The sequence below is a fragment of the Haliaeetus leucocephalus genome, unplaced genomic scaffold (genome assembly GCF_000737465.1).
Source record: "Haliaeetus leucocephalus isolate CR32 unplaced genomic scaffold, Haliaeetus_leucocephalus-4.0 Scaffold944, whole genome shotgun sequence".
In the NCBI taxonomy this organism is placed as follows: domain Eukaryota; kingdom Metazoa; phylum Chordata; class Aves; order Accipitriformes; family Accipitridae; genus Haliaeetus; species Haliaeetus leucocephalus.
The window spans coordinates 2,582,008-2,600,423 of NW_010973380.1; the positions used below are offsets into that span (position 1 = coordinate 2,582,008).

Consider the following 18,416-nt stretch of genomic DNA (forward strand, 5'->3'; position numbering starts at 1 on the left):
AAAGAAATAAAAGACCCCCCCCCCCCCCCCAAACTAAACAAAAACCCCCAATAACAACCCCCCCAAGCAAAAACGAAAAATAAACAAACAAGAAAAAACCCCAAACCAACTAATGGCATGGTCTCTGTTGGAAGTTTGGGAACATGGAATACTGATTTTATTGATTTCTGCTGCCCTTTTCTTGTGCTGTGCGTATTAGGACCCCTTAAAATTTACTCTTGTATACTTTTCCTGTTTCCAAGTGGAAAAAAACCTAGGCGTTAGCTGTTACCCTGTTTCCAAGGCACCCCAAATTCCTAAGAACAGTAGCAAATATTATTGCATGAAACTTGTTGCAATTTTATTTCGCAGTGTGAATGGCAACTTGCTTAATAAAGAAAAGCAGATATGAGTAGAACAATTGGTATGGTTTTTTTTTCGTGGGGCCTTGGGGTTTTTTTTGTTGTTTGTTTGTGGGTTTTTTTGGTTGCGTTTTTTGTTTGTTTGTTTTGTTTTGTTTTTTTTTTTTTGGTTTGCCCCTATAGTTTGCATGGCTTGTTGATGTAGTAATGCTGGCATGAAATTAATGTAGTGTTCTAGAGTGGTTTTTCTTGAGAAGAACTTAATTGTATTTTTTATTTTGTTCTCACACCTCCAGATACTTAACTGGAGGAAAAAAGAAAACAAACTTTTATTAGTTATTTTAATGCTCTAGTAATTTTTAACTTTTTTTTTTTAATACCGACCCTACCTTAAAATGAACGTAATTTGAGTCATTTGAGTCTGGTTCTAACTTGCGCTGAATTGTATCTTAATGGATTCCCATTTGATTTCAGCCTATGTTTTTCTTTGATTAAGCTATCCTTGTCAGTCAACGTAAATGTGTGCAAGCCATGTAGAACAATGCAACTAAAACCCCATTATGTTCATGTAACATTGTAGATTTTATTGATACCACTTACATGTTTTCAAGTTCTATGGGGGGTTATAGATAGCATAAGAAAGAGTGTGTGGTGGGTTGACCCTGCCTGGATGCCAAGTGCCCACCAAAGCCTCTCTATCACTCCCCTCCTCAGCTGGACAGGGGAGAGAAAATATAACGAAAGGCTCGTGGGTTGAGATAAGGACAGGGAGAGATCATTCATCAGTTACCGTCATGGGCAAAACAGACTCGACTCGGGGAAATTAGTTTAATTTATTACCAATCAGATCAGAGTAGGATAATGAGAAATAAAACGAAATCTTAAAAACATCTTCCCTCCACCCCTCCCTTCTTCCTGGGCACAACTTCACTCCCGGATTCTCTACCTACCCCCTGCAGCAGCTCAGGGAGACGGGGAATGGGGTTTATGGTCAGTTCATCACACGCTGTCTCTGCTGCTTCATCCTCCTCAGGGGCAGGGCTCATCACACTCTTCCCCTGCTCCACCGTGGGGTCCCTCCCACGGGAGACAGTCCTCCACAAACTTCTCCAACGTGGGTCCTTCCCACGGGCTGCAGTTCTTCACAAACTGCTCCAGCGTGGGTCCCTTCCACAGTGTGCAGTCCTTCAGGAACACACTGCTCCAGCATGGGTCCCCCATGGGGTCACAAGTCCTGCCAGAAAACCTGCTCCAGCCTGGGCTCCTCTCTCCACAGGTCCTGCCAGGAGCCTGCTCCTGCATGGGCTTCCCACGGGGTCACAGCCTCCTTTGGGCACTCACCTGCTCCGGCGTGGGGTCCTCCAGGGGTTCAGGTGGATATCTGCTCCACTGTGGACCTCCATGGGCTGCAGGGGGAGAGCCTGCCTCACCATGGTCTTCCCCACTGGCTGCAGGGGAATCTCTGCTCTGGCACCTGGGGCACCTCCTCCCCCTCCTTCTGCACTGACCTTGGGGTCTGCAGGGTTCTTTCTCTTACGTGTTCTCGCTCCTCTCTCCAGCTGCAGTTGCTCTTGCGCAGTTCCCCCCCCTGCCGTGTCCTTCTTAAATCTGTTATCACAGAGGTTCTACCACTATCACTGATGGGCTCAGCCTTGGCCGGCGTCGGGTCTGTCTTGGAGCCGTCTGGCCTTGGCTCTGTTGGACACAGGGGGAGCTTCCAGCAGCTTCTTAGAGAAGCCACCCCTGCAGCCCCCCTGCTACCAAAACCTTGCCAGACAAACCCAGTACAGCGTGGAAGTTAGAATTAAACATAATACTCTTGAAAAGTAACCAATCGCACTTTTGGTTCTTCTTCTCCCTGTCCGGCTTGCATTTACAGTCTGTTTTTTGGAAGAAATTGTTAATCAATTAATTGTTGCCTGCTTGCTAATAACAGTGAATTCTGAAGTCCATTCTCCTTTTTTTTGTGTTATTTGAAGGCTGGTAATCAAGAGAGCAGTCACAAGTACTTTGCTTCCCTAGGCCCTTTATCTCCTGCAAGACTGTAACCTTAGAAAGGTTGCTAATAGAATAGGTCTTTTTTATAATGGACGAGGGCTAATGACTTTCTTTGACTCCTTGGCTTATGTTAGGTTTCAGCACTGCCTGCTGTGAGGCGTTTGAGCCTGTGTGAGACACCTGGCCAGTGGAAGAACTTTAGGGTGACCTGGATTTGGGACCTTCAGTTTTTCCAGAGGTGTTTGGGGGGGATTCTTCTCCCATGTAGCTCTTCTTGTTGGAGTTCTGCAGGACCACGTTTCTTGCATCTTCAGTGATGCAGATGAATATAGCCTGTGGGAATGTGGGATGAACAGTTATGTTGATATGAAGTGTGGTGTCATAACTATACCACTTTTCCCCTCCACCCTTAATTTCATTTGGACACAGCTGTTGTAGAGCTTACCAAAGCCTCATGAATATGCGATGGTGTGTGCTGCCTGCTATTGTCAACTGAACTTTGCCAAGATCTTGGTTGTTCTTTGCGGAATACAGTTTGCTAACTTATTGAGTCCTGTCACTACCACAGCTGTAAGTGGAATTATGTTGAGTGAACCGTTGTGCTTTACCATATCAGGTCAGGAAGCATGTAGCATCTTTATTGTACTGCAATCCGTATTTATTCTTTTCCGTGATTAAGCAGTGCAGAGAGTTGATGTGAAGTGCCTTGGGGTCCTTGCATCTCTACCAGTACTTTTTAAAACAATGTAGCTATACTATGACATTGTAATATTTCATAGGTCTTTTGAACTTGAAACTAGTAACTGTTGTGTACCTGGTTTTAATTAAAACAGATTCGTGGTACTTTGTCCTTATGTTTATCAAGTATTCTTTAACTTGATGTATTTTTGTGTCTTAATGATAAGTTCCATCTTAGGTTGGCTTTTTACTAGTATGGCCAGATTTTTAGCAAATAAACATAAATTTTTTAGTCTTAAAATTTTTCTAGTTGAAATCAGCAGAATTTTTCTTTTGCATGTTGTATTACTGCTTGGAAGGTCATTTGCTGGATTCTGGTGCTGACAAAGCAGTTGTGCCTTTTTTTTTTTTTTTTTTTTTTTTTAGAAAAGTAGATTAAAGGAAGTGAAGTGCCCTCTAGTCTGAGAGCATACGTTCAGAGTAAAAATGCATTACTTCATTTCTGCAACTTTCTGCTATTGTTACCTTCCTCTATACATGAACATCAGATAAACTAAGCTTTCTATGTAGTCTTCTAATACAGTTGGTAAACTAAGAAATCACTAAGAAGTTGACATTCCTTTTATTAAGTCTTTTATCTGCTGAAAATTAAGAAAACAGAGCAAAAATAGTAAGTAGTACATTCTGCTTGCTTTATTGGTCAAACACATACTATTATTTTGTGTGAAGATTTTCCTACCGATGCATGTTGTGTGTTCATAGTACAGCAAAAAATCCTCATTGTGTTCCAGTAAAATTGATTTTGCTCTGGGAAGTGTCAGCATGGGGATAATCATTGAATCTGAAAACTTGTTTGCAGAATTATAGTCTTGCTGTGTATTCGTATACATATTCATGTATATTCACATAGAGTTATAAATGACACTGTTTTTAGAAATATAAATTAATCAAGCTTGATCTGTTTGACAGTTCTTTCATCCTTCTTGGGAGTGTAAGTTAACAATGGTGAATGTCAGCCTCCAGTGAAAGTAGTGATCTATTGTAGAATTAAGTCTTGAATGCTGTTGTGTTTGCATTCTCCACTTAAGCTTGGACTTTTTTGGTGAACTTTATTTTCTTAATACCAGGTGATGATTAAATTACTTCTACAACATGTTCAAATCTCAAACACACAATGGTTACACAGTTCGTATAAGGGGTTCGTTTGTTAATCTGAGCTCTGTTTTACAAAAATTGTATGAATGCTGCTTTCCTTTGAAATTGATCTTTAAAAAGAAATCCTGTTTTGTATAATAAGATGCCAGACTCACAAAGATTTCCTTTCTTGTTTCATAGACGTTCCATCTTCAGAGCAGCCTGAACTGTTCCTAAAGAAACTTCAACAGTGCTGTGTCATTTTTGACTTCATGGACACGCTTTCAGACCTTAAAATGAAAGAATACAAGCGCTCCACTCTTAATGAACTGGTGGACTACATTACAATAAGCAGAGGCTGTTTGACAGAGCAGACTTACCCTGAAGTAGTTAGAATGGTGAGTTCCTTCTTTCTCATGGTCTCTTTAAATCCACTTGCAATTCCAGTTACGCATTGTGGGCGAAATTGAACCCTGGAGTAGGTGGATTAAATGAGGCCTTTGGTTTGTATTTTCTACTAGACATCACTTGGGGATAATTCTCCAAAGACAAAAATATTAATTTTTATATATGCTTAATTAAAGTCAAGTAGGTGATGGTTATTATAGTGTCACAAATGTATGAAAGGAAACCTGGATTGTTTCCTGATGGAGAAAGCCAGCAGCCATAAAATCGGAGTCCCTCACATTTCCCCCCACCTACCCTCCCTCTCCCCCAGTATAAATAATGGAATAATTTTTGCAAGTTTCTTTGAACTTTATCCAAGCTCTTGAGTGTGTACTTCAGGTGGAGATAGCTTAAAGTATGCACAGATAATGATTTTTAAATAATAAATGCTAAAAATGTTGTATAGGATCAGTGTCAAAATTTCCTGGTTGTATTATGTGGATTCATAGCAGCTGCCATTGGAGTGAGCAAGATTACTCAACAATAAAGCCATACCTTGTATATATAAATTGTCAAATAGTGCTTTCAATGTAAAAATGGAATCAGTACCAGATGCTAGCTATATCGTGAAGAACATTTATTGCGATTGGCAAAATCAATCATTGCTTTAAAATGTTTATTCTGTACTACCATACGGAACCCTTATAACCCGTTATCTAAATGAGAAGGCGGTTAGTTAAATATAGATTTGGTGGTGCTTGTTGCCTAATGGTACTGTGTGATCATGGAATCCACTGGCAATGTGCTGTAGGAAGCAAAACATGAATAGATTTTACATTGCATTATATATGCTCCTTATTTCTTTTCTGACACACAGATACATGCTGGGTTGTTTGTCTGTAATATTTAAAAATAGCTGTAAATTGTGACAGAATCATCAAGCAGTTAATAGTGAAGAAAAAAGCCCCCAGAATTAAGGGTGTATGGAAGAACCTTAACATGGCTTCTTTGTGTGTATGCATTGTCAGAAAGCCTATAATTAATCGTGCAATCAGATTCTTCCCCTTCTCACTCACCTTCCCTTCCTCCCTTCTGTACTAGACTGATCTTCTGAATGAACTGCTTTTCAGTATGTTGTTCAGCATGTGGTCTAATGCATCATTCAAATATGTGTCTGAATGGAGAATTACTTGTTCGTTGCTGAATTCTGCTGCTGGTGCTGCACTGTAGCATCTAAAAGGCTTGCAAATGTTAGTTTAATCATACTTGTACCCCTTGTGATGAACAAATTTTATCATACCCTTTGTGTAGACAGGACACTGATGCACAGGTAACTTCAATAAAATTGGGTACTTTTTCTGTGTGTAGAAGATGCCTCTGTACTCATCTCCTGGGAGAATTTGGTTTTTTTGTTTGTTTGGTTGGTGGTTTTGGTTTTTTTTAGTGTTTCTATTATTGAGGTTGTATCCTTGCATTGACTTTGGTTATAGTTGTTTAGTGCAGCTACATTTGTAGAATAAAGACTCTGCAAGTTAGTGTTGTCTTAGGTTGGGCCCCAAGAAACAAGAAGAATTTGGTCTGTAACTGCTCGTAAAGTTCAATTTGAATCATAAATCATAACCTGTGAAGCAGTCTGAACTTGAACTGTAGAAGAGATGCAAAACCCCTTTGCTAGAATGTCCTACTGTCCCTGCAGTCACTTATGTTGATTCACAAAACAGTTTTTATCTTAAGAAAATAACTCATTGCCTAAATAGTTTGAAAAGCATGGTTTTAAATAATTTTCTTAAATGTAGTTTGTAACTACAATATGGAGGAGTCACTGGAAGTAAAGATACAGCGTGAATTTTTCCACTGGATTTCACAGATACTCGCTAATGGACCTTCAGGAATTCTGGTTTCAGTTTAGCTCATTTCTGATGGAAAACTGTTCTATCTTCTTTTCTCCAGTATTCCCCATATCCTTTCATTGCTTCATGCCTTTCTTCAACTTACTTTCTTCTGCCTTGCATTTGGGCTTCAGTGCTGAACTCAAGCTACGTTTTCTCTTCAGTGCCAGGGTACTTAAGCAGGGGAGGACTGAGAATATTCTCAAGCCCTGTATCTGGCTACTCAGTGGTCCCTGACTGCCCCAAAAGATCCCTAAGTAGTTAGGGAAGTGGACATGCTTTTTCCCAAAGAATTTCCTGAAATAGTTGTAATACTCTAGCCTGCAACAGACACCTGTGCTTTGCTGAAGGTATAAGCTATTGGAAAGCTGGAGTCCCCAATTGTGCCTGTTGCAACCAGCAGCATTTTTGGTGCATATGCTCTGGGAAAAACACTTTGGTAGTTGTATTCCATGTGAGCAGGATGCTGTGCTCTGGTATTGAATTTATGTGAGTGAATCCATGGCAAGTGCATGAATGATTTATGTCGATCATCCTAACAACTGCAAATGCAGTGTTTCTGTTAAACCACATCATAAGGACTTTTGTGGGTTGTAGGTATTTTGTATTTTACAGGTAAGCTATCTGGTAAAAATGCTATCTTGCCTCCTGGTCTTTGCCTATAAAAGCAAGACATCTCCATCACTTTGAGTACAGTTATACAGGCCCTAGAGGGAAAGGTAGGACTTCTGATATTATATAAAATAAGTTTTCACCACATACTGCCTGGTGAAGAGACAGCATTAGTCATTTTGTGCTGAAGCATTATGTTTGGTGTAACTTGTTCTTTGCAATAAGTGCATGTTCTTGTTTCAAGCAGAATTGTGCTCGTAATTGTATACTGAGGCAGACTTAACTGTATACAGTTGGCTTCATGAAGGCATCTGCCACCTTTATCTACTTTTGAGGATTTTCGTCTAGGTCTCCAACTGTGTTCACAAAGGACCTGTCAAGTTGACAATCTCTGACCTGTCATGATAGTGAAGAAAACCGCAGTATCTATGTCCTGACCAAATTAGTGTCCCCATTGCCTGCCACAATTGTCACGGGAGTGTTTTGATTGAAAGACCAGTATCTTAAAACTGGTCAAAATAGAGCACAAGTGTTTGGACCTTTGGAAGGTCTCCTCCCTCTTATGTTTAGTATTTATGAATCCAGGAATTAATATTTCCTGCTTGGACCTTTGGGCTGCTGTGATTTGGAGGTGAAATGAAGTATTGTAAACAGATGAAAAAGAAAGAAGCTATTCTGTGAGTTTTGACATCATTTAAGGGCAGAAAAAAAGGTGCACTGGTCTGAAGCTGGTATTTAAAAAGTTACTAATATTTATAAAGAAGAATTAATGGCTAAAGTGCTTTCTTACCTTAATTATCTAAAATATCCAAAAAAGTGGTATCTGTGGAAGAGCCTAGTTTTGTTTTAAAGTTTTGTAATGTACGTGGATATTAGTGTTCTCTTCATGACCCAAAAGGAGTTTGGCTTTACAGATAATAGGATAGAAAAAGGTTGCCTCTAAAATTCTTCAGAAACTCTGATATTTTTAATTACTTCTAAAATGTGGTGGTGTTATGATGTAAGGGATTGAAAAACAGTCATTTGTGGTAGCTAGCATAACAGCTCTTGGGTATTTTTACTGCCAGTCATCCTAAATTCATGCCATTAAAACCTTAATCCTTAATCGTAATATCACATATTTTCATCTTGTTCTCTTGAGCAGATGATATGATGTTGTATATAGCTAAATGTGAAATCACTTGGCTATTTGTCAACCTGTGTGCATGTCCGCTTCTTTAAACCACTCTTTTTAGCTTGATATATACAGAAGTGTTTGGCCTGTTACTGGTTTTTTTAAAAAGTAAAATAAAATTGAATTTACTAATGGCCACCAAAGCAAGCTTGCAGTGGCCTCTTCACTCATCAATATCAGTTGATGGGAAAAGAGGTTGGGATTTGTGTTAATGGCCATAAGCTGGACAGATTTATTCAGGAGGGTATTGCTCAGTGCGCTTCCCCTGCAATTTGATGTGTTGTTCAGAAGGGCATATGACATTCTTTAGAATTAAGCTAGTCTTAGGAAAAAAGGCCTTTGCCAATTAAACCACACTCTGCTAAGAAGGAAATGCCAGTAATATGACTTTATGAGCCAATAATTGGACACTTAATCTAGAATTTTTTTCTGTCTGAGCAAAATGTGGAGGCTTAAACTAATGATGCTGATTTTGCTGGTAGATTAAGCGATGGTAGTTGAATGAAATAAATGTTTGTTATTATCTGTGGTATACTAAAGGGTGTATGTAGTAGAGCTTTTTGTGTTTTCTGTGTATTAAGACATAGATTGAGGAAACTGATTTCTTTCCTTTAAAAAATCGGATGGGAAAAATTGACAAGCTTTTAAACCGAGAAATCTCGATGAATCTCTTTGTTGGTGAGCAACATTTCGGCTTTCCTACTTGCTTCTTCCAAAATTGTAAACGCAACCCCTGATGTTTACCATGATGTTTATGCAACATCCGTGGATGGTTGCCAGCCCATAAGAGATGGTTAATGAAACTTTTCTGAGATAGACCTTTTAGAATGGTATAGTATTATTTTGTTCTCCTCTCTTTTAAGTGCAGAAATGCCACTGGCTTCCTGTTGGCATCTTTATCTTTTGTGTAATGACGAATCAAGTAAAATAAGACTGTAATCTCTGTAGCCAAAGTGTAACATCATATTAGATGTCTTGTGGCTCAGAAGCTGTGTTGAGCAACACAGTGAAAGAAACTTGGTTAAATGAACACCCAAATAAATACCAAAAATTGCATTTTAAAGGTCAGATTCTGATTTTTTTTTCTTCTTTTTTTCTTCTTCTTTCTACTGACATAAATCTAAAGGGACTGCATTCCTTTTACTGCAGGTTTGTCTCAACAGATGTGAGGGCAGAGTCTGATCAGGAGTTTGTTTGTGACAGACCTGTTAAACATAAAGAATATCTTGTTAAGCTATGATTTTTTTTAGCATGTTAAGAAACCTATTTTTAGGAAGTGTTCTAGCTGTTAGAACTTCATAGGCATTATGAATTTCTTTATTTTCTATAGCTTTAGCTATAGCTTATGACTAACGATGACACCCTGCTTGCTAAATGTTCATCCTGTTTAGGGTTTTCCATGTTAAAATGTTCTTGGATAGAGAGTTTTCTGCAAGTCTACCTATATTCAGTCTTACCTTTTTGATCGAGCAAAAACGGTGTGCATATGTTCCTGTTGGTTCTTGTATTAGATTTAAAAATATAATAGTGAATGTCATTTTGAGTTTAAGGGAAATAGATCATATAGTCTTATAAGAATTGACAAATAATGTCCCTTTTCCAATATGATTTTTATATAACTTCAGGAATTCTGTAAAAGATTAGGAATTAATCTTAAACTCAACTTGAATCAGTAGAAGTTGAACAGATTGTTTTGAAACCATCTGAAATGCTGAAAGGAAGGTAAAATGTCTTTTGACCCCCCAAATGGACTTTGATTGAAAATTGTCATGTAGGTGCAGCCGTGATAGAGCAAGCATGCTGTTGAAGTTTAAAAAAAATAGATTAAAATCCCATCATATTTTAAATTCTGTTCTTGTTTCTTTAATGTGAGGGTTATCAATTCTGTAGAAGCAAGAAAAGAATCTAACTTTGGTTTCTTTTATGCATTATTTCCAAATTCCTCTGTTAGATGCTTTTTATTATTCACATTCTTTATACACCTAATTTGTACAAAAACCACAATGCTTATTAAAAGAAGAGGCTCTGATGTTCTGTACTGCTCTCAAAAAATCAGTTGGAGGCAGCTCCTCTTGCAGTAGTTGTCCCTAATAATTTTTCCCGACAGTATGTAATTACGTTTACCAGTATCCATTATTCCTCCTGTTGGTTACATAGGCCTTTCATTCGTCAGACTTTATCTGCATAATAGTACAGTGACTAGGTCTAAAGCAAAGAAATAAACTGGAAAAAAACATTTTTCTTCCAAGAAGTACTTGTGTTGACTGCAGCTATTTTTATTTTTTTAATTTTTTTTTAAAAGGAGTGTACACCCCCACCCCCATTTTGATTGTGTCATCTCAAATACCTTTTGAGCATTGTGTCTGTAGACAAGCACAATGTGAATCTTCTGAGGGATTGTTTTCTTGGGTTTTGATCTTTTTGTTTTGTTCTTCAGTTTGGAGTCTGAGGCAGTATGAGTTTTGTAATGCTGTCTAGAACGTATGTATTGGCAGGCTTTCACTTGCTCTGATGCCTGCTCTAGAGATGGGGGGCTCTTTCTGCTGGTACTGTGCTTTAATTTGTCCAAGATACTTGAGTAACTGCTATGAGTCTTTAGGTCGTATTGTATAGAATTAGCTGGGCACACATTAAATAAATAACTGTTCCACTGGATCATCTCAAAACAATAGTTACATGGAGATAGCGATGAACAGGGTTGTTACTAGTAGGGTACCCTGTTATGGTTCAGGTCCAAGTGACCTACAGCGCAATTTCAGAGCTTCAGTTTCTAGCAGCGAGAAGATGTACCCAGGGGTGCTGCCTGGGGATAGGTCTGTGCTAGCACTTCTAACTCAGATTGTGAGTCTGCGCTTGGAAGTGAAGCTCCCATTTATTCTCACTCCACTTTGATGCCTGTGATAGAGTAATCTTAGGGGTTGTAAATACGGTTCCTTTTGGACAAAATATCTACTCAAGGAGTGTACCTAGTGCTTTCCAACTTGCTAATGGGCTTCAATGCAAGAGATGACTAGAAAGAAACTCCTCCCTCCAAACATACGTAATGTGGACATTGCACCTGAGCACCAGCTCTTTTGTTCCACAGATTTGCTCCTATTGCACTTCTCTGCCAACAGAACCATAGCCTAAGGATCTCAATTTTACTGCGTGCTCATCCGTATGGATGGAAGGTACTACCACTCCTAAAGTGGGTGATGGCAAGCTAACAAGTTTAGGAGTCCTGATCTAGAGCTAAATTCTTGCAGGTTATTGACTGAATTTTTAGAAGACTTAAAGGTCAGGAAAAGATGAGAAGGACTGTTTCCACCCACCCTGTGATCTGGATTGTTGCCTGTGTTTGCAGTCCAACGTAGTTCATTTTAATGCAGCCAAGTCAAAAGTAATGCTGCTGAGCAAGAAGATGGCTTACAATATTAAGCTCTGAAAGACTGTATTCAGGCAAGCAGTGGTGCAGAGAAGGACCTGAGCATTGCGGATTACTATAATGAGTATCTTGATATGAGTTTCTGGTACAGTGCACTGTTCAAAGAAGTGAATATTGATGAATTAAAATGGCAACATGCAGAAAAAAAGAGGGAGATGGTCTGGCTTTCTATACATGCCCTAGTACACTTGTTGTGCACAGGTGGGAGCTCAAAGGCAGGAAGCAAAAATAATCACAGCACTAAAAACAAACAAAGAAACCAACAACAGCCTGGGTTGAGAAGCTCTATCTTTCCATTTAGCAGCACAGAGGTTGAGAAGTGTCATGTCTATATAAAAATACCTATATATAAATAGATACATAGTGCATATGCAAATATATATACAGATGCAGAAGAGATCTGGTGGTTTAATGAGAACCAACGGGGAATCAGGCAGATTCAACCTTGAAGTCAGAAACAGTACTGTAGTTAAATTAGCAGTAAAACTTTAGGAGAAGAGAGCTGGTGGAATCTTTTATAATCTTTTAAGATAAAATTAGGTATTACTTTTTGTAAGATGTATTTTAGTCAAACTTCTGGGAACAATTCAATGGGTTATATAGAGAGATTATAGCTGAGTGACTGCAGTAGTCACTTCAGGCTCTAAAATATGTAAATCCAAAAACTATTAAAAACCCCACATATGCAGATATATTTCAGAAGGACAAGTTTAATGTCTGTTACAGAGACCATTGTTGTCTCCCAGTTAGCATGGCTTAATTACATTTTATTGTTACCATATATTGTTAATATAGACAGTAGCTTAAATATTGTGTGTGCAGAGATCCTCGGTTTCAATTTCATATGTACATGGGGTTTACTTGGATGGTTCCACATATTGGTAATAGAAGAGCAGGTGTTCCCTGTGAGCTAATTGGGAATTCACTTATCCTGTTTTTATATAGCTAATATATTAAGCTTCCCTGCATGTATGTTTGTTTTCATTTCAGGCTCCATTCAGGAAAACTATTACTGATAAAAATCTTTGTTTCAAACAGCACAGTGTAGGAGCGCTGAGCTGAAATTGAATTTGTGAAGTGTTTCTGTTACAGCCTCGTCATCTTTATAGTGCTCCAGAGAGGGACAAGGAGAGGACTTTTCAAAACATTTATACCTGACTTCAGAGTTAAGCCTCCTAGTACTTTCTTTTCTAAACGTTATTTCAGATATAAACGTGGTGACAAAATCAAAGCTTTCTTGAAGCTTGTTGCTTTTAACTGTATATTAATCGTTTCGTAGTTCTGCATTGCCAGGTACTAGTCATCAGATCTGTTCAGAACTTGCAGCTCATTCTTTGTGGAGGTATCAGAGCAGCCTTCCCTATTTTCTTGTTTGTTTTTAATGAGTTGACATTGGCTTGTAATTGCCTGGAAAATTTTTTGTCTTGTTTCTGGTCAGAGTTGAGCCTGACAGACACACTGACAAGGAGCTTAGAGGCTTCTGGGCATCTCCAGTTTATCATTTTGGCATTTCCAACTTCAGATTCAATGCCAGTGGGTAGATTTTACTGATTGTTAAATTGGTTTCTGGCACTTGGGTGTTCAAATTCTGCATAGCAGGGGAGCAGTGATGTACTTTTCTACACCCAGTTTGGTGTGTGCTTCTGAAAGGGACGGTCATGGAGGACAGTGTGCAGATGTCTTTGAGGACATAATAGGGGAGATCTGTCATGATACAACCTTCTAGAATATTGAAGTTCTGGTTTGCTTTACAAGAATATCATCTGGGCTTGGAGGCATTCCTCATCAGTGGAAGACGGAAGTTTGTATTGATCAATAGTCATTTGTGTTGGCTGTGGGAGAGGAATCATCAGGGACTGTATACGCAGGTTGGCAGGGATGTCCTTTCGCTTGATGATCCAAAAGAGGTCAGAAGAGAAATGATTCAGCTCTCCAGGTGAAGGAATTTTGGCATGCTGCTTGGGCCCAGGGATAAATACTAAATAGCTACCTTATGCCTATCTGAGAAAAATTATTCTTTCCAGATTTGATGTAGTGTATTCCCATCTTTGTGTGGTGGCTGTCAAAGTCTCTAATGTACAGCTGGGCAGTTCATGCATGGAAGAACTTGTTGCCTTCGGTTCGCCCTTAGAGGCTTATAAACATTAGCCACCCAGAGGCTACTGATTTAGGTAAGCATGCTATAAATTGACACTGCATGTAAATGAGCTATCATACTGTGTTGTGGTGATTAATGTAACTGTAATGGCACACATTATCTTTTAAAATTATGATAACCTGGGGAAATCACTTAAAGATAACCTGTTCTGTGTGTTCTTCTCAGGAGAATATCTGCATTTTGGCTCCATGTATCTTATCTCTACTCCTAATGCAAAAAAGAAAATTAAAGAGAGCAAACTGTATACTAGGACCATATTCTAACTTACATTGCTTTTACTCCTGTGTGTTAATTTTCTCATGCAAAAACCCTGCTTTTGAATTGCCTTGAGACTGGCCTTTTTTTAATAGGCACTATCCAGAAATCATACTGGTTTTGTTGCAAGCTCAAGATTCAGGTGTCGGTGCTGGCACTTAACTAATTGTGGCTGAACCCTTCATACTTCTGTAATGCTGTTAAGGCCCTGGCACTAACTGTTTGAGGCTTGGTTTGACTTAATTTAAACCTTACAGGAATTTGTCTTAGTTTAGCTTTTCATTCTGAAAGTATGTACTTTTCCTTGCAGGTTTTGCTTGTGCCATAAGTCAATATTTGTTCCAGTTTCTAAGCGCAACAGCTGATGAATACTTACGTTTTTTCTGATCTGTTGGTACAAGTTTCATTAATTTATGAATGGTTAAATTTGGAGAAAAATTTCTTTCTTGTTTCAAATGAAGTTTAAAGCAGAAAAAAAAATACAGCTGTGGAATGCCTTTGGTTTTGCTAGTTCCCTACTTTGGTCCAAATCCTGAGAAAGCTGGGATTTTTGAATGTGAAGCATTAACAAAAAATGCTTCAGTAAGTTTGCAGAATCCCAGATGTTTGGATCCAAGGCACCAATAGGTACATTTCCCCCTTTTTACTTGGGAATCCTTTGGGCTGTGTCTACCCTCTTTTGCCCTGTGCTCTAACACAGAAACAACTCTGTCCTGCTAATTCTGATACCTTTCCTCCTCTCCCTGCTTTTTCCTATTGGGGTAGTAGAAGGAGCAGCTCAGGAATCCTTGAGGAGAGGCAAACTATAAGGTGTGTATTCCTGGAATAGTTATTTGACTTTTCCTCATGAGACTAGAAAAGTCTTTTCATGGAGGGGCTCTTGAGAGAAGTGAATGAGTCAGGGGAAGAGGATGAAGGGAGAAAAAGATTATGTCCTAATAAATGCTAGTAATCACTTGGCAGGTATGCATACAGGGCAAGTAGAGTTCAGTATCTATCAACACTGGCTATGGTAAGTGCTGTGTCTGTTAAGAAAGCCATACAACTTGAAAACATGAGATTTACATATACAGTGAAGGCTTTTGTAAAAGTATGTTTTACTGTAATTGTAGTGAAATACACCCTCTTGTGGCAAGAAGAAAAACGTCCAAGCAGAAACCCGTGTGACCTTTTTTCTATGCTCACTGGTTTGCCTTACTTCCTCTTCTTTTGTCTTTCCATTGTGTTCAGTGAATATTCCTCACTGGTATGCACCACATGTGCTTTCCTATAGTTTTCTGTTGTTTCATCTTTCTGTTATGCAGTACCTGAACCTGTTCTGTTTGTCTTTCAAATTCTAAAACTTCACTCTGTTTCAGTCTGGTTTTATCAATATTTGAATTGTGTTTAAACTCTTGGCTTTAAAGTGCCCTTTCTTACTAAGTTGCCAACATATTGAAAATATGCCTTACAGACTAAGTTTAAAACATTTACAGGAGTAAAAGGCTGAAAAAATAAATAAGGATGTTGAAGAACATACTAGTTTTGTTTCTTAAATAGCTTAGTTTGAACTACTATGAATGGGTCATGTATAGACAGGATTAGGAGATAACATGCTGCTTTTCCCAGCTGTTTGATTAACCAGCTTAGAGATGGGTCAAATGCAGTAGCAGGGTGCAAAGAAGGCACAACATTACCTTCAAAGTGCAGAAAAGGCCCTACAGCATTGTTTGAAGTTTATCAGATTTGCTGTATAATAAGCTGTACACTCCATTCAGCACTATAATTAACCCAGGAAAGCACTGCGGTTCAGTCTTTGCTGATAGCATGAACCTCACAAAGCCAAGCAGTCTCAGCAAAATACCTCTAAATAAGATTAAGCAAAGCGAACCAACCATGAAATAAAATGTAGGCTAAGTGTCGAGCAAATACTATTTCTTGTTTGCATCTAGTACCAAGTGCTGTACTTGGCATGAGGTGTCCAGGCATATAGTGTGTGAATAGCACTGGCAACTCTTAACAAGTGCTGACAGATGAGACCTTAAGCAGATATCATTAATGTTTTCCCTGTGCAAAGGGAAATAACCAAGTGTTGTATGAAAACACTTGTAAATGCATGTTGTTGGCATTTCCCACAACTCCTAAACAGTCATGGCTCTCAGCCCATTGATGCCCAGTAGGGTGGGAATTACATGTTGGTGGGCTCATCTGGAATATGGTGGACAGAAACGGTGGCAGACTGGGTAATGCTGGGATATCAGTTGAAAGAAGAAACAAAAAGACGTGGAGAAGGGAAAGCCAAGGCTGGTGGCATATTTGTAAAGTGAAAGGTTCCTTAGACCTGTGCTGTTGCTGAAGAACTTAGACAGCAGGCAAAAGGCATACTGCTTATGTGATGGAGGATTCAGTAGGTATAGACATAGAGGGTCCTGAAATCTAGTACCTGTTTGAAAAACAGATCTCATCATGCTTTCTTTCACCTTTCAGGTATCTTGCAATATCTTCAGAACTCTCCCACCTAGTGACAGCAATGAATTTGATCCAGAAGAAGATGAGCCCACCTTGGAGGCATCATGGCCACATTTACAGGTTTTTGATCATTTATCTCAGAATAAATGCTTATCATTGCTTAATGCATCTAATAATTTTCTTAGCTTTTTTTAACCTGTGAATCAGAACTTGTCTGTGAGACACTAACATTTACTAATACTGTTCATGGCTATAATATAGTACCTACAAAGACTTTGTGAAATTTGCAAAATGTTAAAGCTCTCTTCCAAAATTATATTGATGGTGTCCCTCAAGTTCCTCTTTTCCATCATTGATTTAAAAATTATTTTGCTTTCCAAACTGCTCTGATGTACAAGTGTTTTTCAGCAACTTCAGCAAGAGCATTGTGGGGATGATACTGCTAGCAGTTTTGCTTTACCGAGGGTAGTTAATTTTCATACAAAAGTACACAGGTGTTGGCAGCTGATCAGAAAAATGAATGAGAAGCTACATCCCTATCTAAGTCTTCCTTCCTATCCCTGGGTCGAGGTTTGCTTTCAGGTGTTTATAGCAGGATGCATGCTCACTGCTGTGTATCATCCCTTCCTCTGTACCTCAAGTGTCAACACAAAGTATTTTGAACAAAGAACATAAACTAATTTTGGAGAAAGCATCATTGGTGCTAATGCAGTAAATTCCTTTATAGAAAATATAGATGCAGATCCTGTCCGTGATAGTCAGGACAATGACTTATACCACTAGTAAATTTAGAAGAAGTTTGCCCGAGTAACAGTTCATGGAGTGAGCAAAGGAGCACAATTGATCTCAGCATGAAATGAGGATTTTATTTGACAGTTGCATGCACGGTCATTGCATGTGAGCACTTTGTTTCACTCTTTGTGCTCTCAAATTCAGAATCTGTTGAAATGTAGGTTTCATCCCTCATTTATATTTAAATTTCACAAAAAATAAGGATCTTAAAAGCTTCAAGGCAGTTCTGAACAGCTCTGCCTGCCTGGGAACAGCACAGGCATACATGTCTGTTATCTTATGTTTGTTGACACTAGTGCTGTAGTTTTAAAAGTCATTACTTACATGGAAGTGATCGAATTTCTTAGCCAGAGGAATCATTACCATTGTCAGGAAGAAATGCACCAAAGTATTTGTCAGGAGTTGATGGAATTGATTTCCTGGTGATTTAATATTAGTTATGTAAGCTGTCACTTTTCCCATGTCATATTTCTAAACTTCTCTCCCCCTTTTTGATTTCCTGTTGCTTCCTTTTAGAAGTCAGAGAACACTGACATAAAGCAGCAGCAGCAGTATTGCAACACTGGTGTCTGCATGGCAAAGTTTAAAATTATTTTAAAATGTAATTTTTAGCTTCCTTTCTCCTTTCAGTATCAATATTCATGCTCACTGAAGTCGGAAAGGAACGAGTTTTCAATGGCTGCTGCTCTTGAAAAGGTTTAGCAAAGAGAATTGCTAGCTGGTAGCTCATTTATCAGTGACAGGTCAGACTTGCTGTCTTGTAAGGCCACAGTAGTCCCTGTTTCACTTAACTTCCTTTTTGCCTGGTTTTTATACTCTTCTTTTTGCCCAGTAAATGAAAAGTCTGTTGCTGTACCACTGAATAGTTTAGGCAGAGATGGAATTGCATGAAAGTAAGCAGGTTTTCGTTAGCCCTGAGGCTAGTCTTTACAGTAAGTTAGAAACTTCTGAATAAATTCTGATTTGTATCCTTCTGTTTCAAGTTGTAGTAGAATGCTACTCTAAGCAGTTTCTAATTTAATTTAAATATTTCCAACTGTTTCACCAACCCTTTCAGAATTGTAATGTCTGTATTTGATGTGACTTCAGCAGTTCAGAGGGCAGTTGAAATATGCTTTCCAATTAC

The 18,416-nt window shown here is 38.7% G+C and overlaps 1 protein-coding gene across 3 annotated transcripts in view; it reads left to right on the top strand.

Moving 5' to 3' along the window:
* The window catches only part of PPP2R5E (protein phosphatase 2, regulatory subunit B', epsilon isoform), a 71,019-nt gene that overhangs the window by 36,715 nt on the left and 15,888 nt on the right, over window positions 1-18,416 (top strand). For all 3 annotated transcript variants that reach the window (XM_010584148.1, XM_010584149.1, XM_010584150.1), the window contains exons 2-3: window positions 4,353-4,549; window positions 16,517-16,618. In XM_010584148.1, the coding sequence (XP_010582450.1) occupies window positions 4,353-4,549; window positions 16,517-16,618 (299 nt within the window). The remainder of the gene's footprint in view (window positions 1-4,352; window positions 4,550-16,516; window positions 16,619-18,416) is intronic.